Source organism: Pundamilia nyererei, unplaced genomic scaffold (genome assembly GCF_000239375.1).
Source record: "Pundamilia nyererei isolate P.nyererei 1_Seehausen unplaced genomic scaffold, PunNye1.0 scaffold00644, whole genome shotgun sequence".
Classification (NCBI taxonomy): domain Eukaryota; kingdom Metazoa; phylum Chordata; class Actinopteri; order Cichliformes; family Cichlidae; genus Pundamilia; species Pundamilia nyererei.
In genome coordinates, this window is record NW_005188045.1 from 40,448 (window position 1) to 45,600 (window position 5,153).

Consider the following 5,153-nt stretch of genomic DNA (forward strand, 5'->3'; position numbering starts at 1 on the left):
AAACAGAGCGCCACCATGCCAGCTGGCTGCTCCGCTGCTTTCAGCCTGCGAAAGGTTTAACTTTACCACTGTCAACAGCCAATCAGGGGGCAGAACAGACAGAGGTGAACGTGAAGGAGCCTCTCAGTCTGCCAGCCATCGCTCCCATTTTTACCTGAAGACAAAGAGCTGGCTCTCAGATTTCTCCATCGCTCTGAATGGCTTTGTGAATGTGTGAAAACAGAGTTCAGCTCAGAGCTGAGGGGCTGGGTGTCTTTGAACACATGCGTCAGGAGTCCAGCCTGCATGTCCAGGCCAAGATACTGAACCCATCAGGGTGTCAGTGTGTTTGTGGATGTTTGAAAGGTGCTTGAGTATAGAAGAAAAGTATCTGTATGAATGAAGCTTAGAGGAAATGTGCTTAGAGGAGAAAAGAGCTATTTAAGAACAAGTCTGTTTACCATTTACAGCATGAATACCATCAGAGAGTAGCTGCCTGAAAGTTTCCCATAAGCACGTCTTCCTCTGAAAAGAGTTAGGGTTCGAGAATCAAATAAAGGCTGGTTGCAAAAAAAACCCCACTTTGAAACCTGAAAACCGAGCGGCTGGGTGCCAGCAATCACACCAAATCTGAAATAAAATGACTGATCTGCAGTAAATGAAATCACTTCCTGCTTTTCAGATCTTCATTTTGCTTTAGTTAGGATACACTTTAGTGATGTTTGAGCCAGCCCAAATCTGTGATATTAACTCATGATTGACCTTAATAAACCTTTTAAAACGGGTGGGGAACTCCAGGCCTCGAGGGCCGATGTCCTGCAGGTTCTAGATCTCACCCTGGGTCAACAGAGCTGAATTACATGATTAGTTCATTACCAGGCCTCTGGAGCACTTCAGGACATGTTGAGGAATCAGCTGACACATCTAAAATCTGCAGGACAGCGGCCCTCGAGGCCTGGAGTTCCCCACCCCTGTTTGAAAGAGTTCATAATGGCTGAGCTGTTCTCATATTTGCAGTGCATGGTTTGTCCTGAGGGTGGCACGAACTCTCAGAGAGTCATTGAAATGGAAAGACTTGTGTTATTTAGAGTTTTCCAAAAACAGAGACAAAATGTGGATTGGTAGTCCGTTTAATGAGAAAACAATCAATGGAAATAAATTACAGAAACAACATATATTACAATTAAAGATTGATGTGAAGAGAAATGTCTTCAGTTTGTTTTTGTTTCAGCAGATTAAAGGTTTAATCTGACACAGGTGGATTTCAGCCGTTTGTCTCTCAGGAAAATGAACCAAACGTTTGTCTTTGGCTTTCATCTGAATCCAAACTGCGGCAATACATCTAGAAATACCTATTACTGTGCAAATATCTACATTCAGTGTGTTTCATAACAATAACGAAAATAACGTTTGGCTTCAGCAACCAGATTAACTACTTTCAGCTGGAACATGCTAATAATGTGGAAATGTTCTCTGAGCTGCAGAAAACCAACACTGATGAAGCACACAGAGACATCTACGTTGCATAGTATCCTCAGCACATTCCAATGTGGAAAAGTCTCTCCCAGTATGAAACACAAAAATTCACTGAACACAGGAGACTGTCTTTCCTGGGAAAGAGCATATCAGATGTTTCTTCCTGCAGGTTGCAGGTTTCATAGAATATTTCTCAGAGGTTCTCTGACAGTTTCCAGAGTCTTTTCCACGTCTGGTAGAAGCAGCAGAGCAAAAGCCAGCTGTTCACGAGCAGCCGCACTCCTCCACGATCATATTCTGGATGTCCTTCTTGATAATCTTCTGCTCTTCGTTGTAGTAGAGCATTGACATTGCTCGCAGCCTCGTTGGCACGCAGCACGACTTGATGTTTTGAAATGGGCTGTAGCCTCTCATGCGATAATGGTTGATGACCGTTGAATGGAAAGACAGCGGTGAGCTTCCAATGCTTGCCATGTGGTTTGGACAGTCGCCTTCGCAGTAGTTGGCGTGGTAACCAGCCGGAGCGATGATCCAGTCACTCCAGCCGATGTCTTTAAAGTTCACGTAAAACTCTCGCTTGCAGCAGATGCGTATTTTCCCATCGCACTGCAGAGCTCGTTTAGCTCGGCGCTTAGCCACCTCCTCTTGAGCTCGAAGCGCCACCATGAGGAACGGCCGGTGTGACTGATCTCGTCCCGTGGCCGGTTCACCGTTTGCAGGCGTCAGGACGGGAGCGGCACCTGCTTCGAGACACAGAGGACAGGAAACCCGTAACCTAAGAGGACTGTTGCCGCTGTCCAGTAGATTCTGAACAGTGCGAGGAATGGCGAGAGTGTGCCAGCCACTACGACGGGTGTCCGCCATCTTCTCTGAAACACAGTCCTCGTCATCATCGTCACGATAAAGCCGCAGCATCACTTTGCTTCTCAGGCGGTTCATCTTTGACATTTTCAGGAAGATCCAAACGTTTGCCTGCTCCACCACAGACGAGCCACTGCCCTCCCTCGAAATGTCAAAGGTCACCGCATTTGGCCCGTCGCCTGTGAAAGAGAATAGTTAGGACATTAGCGCTGTGTCCCATTTACTACACAGAGTCAGAAAATTTCAGTCTAAAACAGTGCGATCTCTGACCCTTGACAATGACAGAGGGGCGTTCAGAATTCAGTCTGATAGTCTTTGACCTTTGACCTCTCAGATTGTATTTTAAGTGGAAACTGGATGGGTTAATGTGGATTAGGGTTGGTGTGTCTGAGTTTGGGAAGATATCAAATGAAACGTGCTGAAGACGCCTTAGGAAAGACCAACTTCATCTGGCAGTTTGTTTTTCCCTGAAGGAAAGGGAACAAACGAGGAACTTGAAACCATGACCCCGCTGACGCCCCCAGATAGAAATTTTAATGAGTGAACAAAGTCGATGTTCTTAACAGTGAAAGCTTGAATGGAGCTTCAGCCTCTAAATATATTCAATATGAGGAAAGGCACTAAAAAAAGACCAGGCCTGATTTCAGGGAATGATGTTAATGATGTTAACAAGCCTGGTCATATAGGACACTAAGCCCGCCCCCACCCACCCGACACCACCCCAACAAAAAAAAGGCCCGTCCTGTCTCAGCGCTTCCTTCTTTGTCTCCTGTTAGAGAATAATTAGTGAGGCCCAGATTTATCTGAATGAACAGATTATTTACGCGCTAAGATCACTTGGTATGCTCGCCCAAATTACTGTGCACTAATTTGGGCGAGCATCCTTTGAGGGGCCTTTTGATAGAGACAACTATTTATAGAACAAAGCAAAGCAGCAATGTAACGGGTCCGTATTCACAGGAGATTTTAAAGGCTTTGCAACCATTATCATCTTCAGTAAGTCACAGTGGATTGAGAGCAGGTTAATGACAAGCAGCAAAGGTTCTGCCAGCAAAGATCTACTGCTGTTCAGACCAATGTTTCCCTCATCTTTCATCTGTTGAGACTTTCTCCAGCTGTTGTTCTCAGTGAAAATACTCTGTGGATTTAAGATGTTCTCATATTGATTGTTACTCTGAGTCTTTGTGAGCCAAACCAGCAGATCATTCGAACATTCCTGTTTGAAGTAAAGTTTGTCCGCTAATTGGTCACCACTCTGTCTGATGGACATCGTCAGTGACTGTTTGAACTTTGATGAGAAGTTGATTTGTTAGTTTACATTTTGGGGTTCAGAAATGAAAGAAACAAGGCTGTCGTTCCATCAGAGAACCCTTCCTTGTTTCTGTCAACAGAACAAACACGTTTATTTCACTCGGAGACAAACTGGAAGTTTCAGCACTGCAGTCAAACACATGAATGTGAGCTGAATGTTCTGACCTGAACATGAAAACCTGTGGCTGAAATCTGTAAACACACTTTGACCTCTTTGGATTATTGTGAATGAGCTAAAAGAGCAAACAGACAGTCTGACATCACTGACGGTCAGTGAACCTCTGAAGAGTCTGACTCTACAGACTCCACTGAGTCTGGATCTGCTGACGTTAATAACCGAACCCTAACCCAGCCAAGAGAAAATGTTCCCTACAGACACTCTTTAATCCATCCTGAATGTCAAAGGCTCATCGTGTCTTCAGTTCTTACATTAAAGGGTTTTTTTCTGCCAGACGCCTCCTCGCAGAATTAGCTTTAACCAGTCAGAGGGCTCAGTGGTGAGCCTGAAAACTTTCTACGGCTGTATTTAACCAGAGCTAATAACACTAATAACACTGACCCTGAACTCAGAAACTGGATGTGTTCTCTGTCAGGACAAGAAGATAAACCACGCCTGACGTGCCATGGGACTCACCTGGCTCTCCAAAGGTGATTATTTCAGATGGCGGTTCGGGTGGTGCTGAATTGCCTGTGCCCTGGCCCTCCTCCTGGATCTCCACACTGCCGTCTTCAGCCACATGGGCCACGTGAAGTTTCTTGATGGCGTTGAGCAGAGCGGCACGAGGAACTGGCTGTGTCAGGTTGGGCCGGGCGCTCAGGTGCAGCATGTTGAGAATGTGACGCTTCACTGCCTCCACCATGTCACTCTGAGCTCCGGACGAAGACGAGTTCCTCCTCAGCTGAGGCAAAGAGCACGAAGGACAGTCAGAGGACACCGCCGAGTCCTGCAGCCGTGGTGCCGGAGAGATGGTCGGAGAGGCATCGATGAGAAGCCATGCTGAGATGGAAAAGACCACGGCAGAAAGAGAACACATAATGGTTGGCGGTCTGATGCAGAGTAAAAGACAGTAGAGTTTTTATTTGAAACAGGTTTGAGATTCTTCAGATGAAATCCTCTGAAATTCAAAAGACTTCAGGGCGGAAACTAGAAACTCTGACGTGAAGTTGGTGCAGGTCTGATGCGCTGTGAGGGATGTTCTGGTGTTGCTAGTCCTCCTGGTGCTGGCCCGGTGGTCCTGAACTGAACGAACAGTGTGCAGGGTCACTCTACTCTTCCTCTCTGCTCTGTTACAGTAATTATACCTCTCAGCCTGTTTAATCCCTCCCTCCATCCACAGAGGTATTTCCCTGTGAGTCACACACACACACACACACACACACAGTGAGCAAAGTCTCTCAGAATACCTCAGGACTGTTTGTGGAGTTTCCTCCTGAATGAACGTCACGACATAAGAGGAGGAGGAAGGAGGAAAGAGGAGGTAGTGTCCCTGATTCATTCACCACACACACACACACACACACACACA

The 5,153-nt window shown here is 46.2% G+C and overlaps 1 protein-coding gene across 2 annotated transcripts in view; it reads right to left on the minus strand.

Moving 5' to 3' along the window:
* Positions 1-1,098: 1,098 nt before the first annotated feature.
* Positions 1,099-5,153, minus strand: part of LOC102196252 (inhibin beta A chain-like) — a 5,070-nt gene continuing 1,015 nt past the window's right edge. Inside the window, exons 2-3 of one of the 2 annotated variants that reach the window (XM_005754769.1) lie at positions 4,262-4,624; positions 1,099-2,495 (exon numbers count right to left, since the gene is read on the minus strand). In XM_005754769.1, the coding sequence (XP_005754826.1) occupies positions 1,720-2,495; positions 4,262-4,624 (1,139 nt within the window). In that variant the 3' untranslated portion in view covers positions 1,099-1,719. Of the gene's footprint in view, positions 2,496-4,261; positions 4,892-5,153 lie in introns of those variants that run through there. The other variant, XM_005754768.1, reaches the window with a different exon arrangement.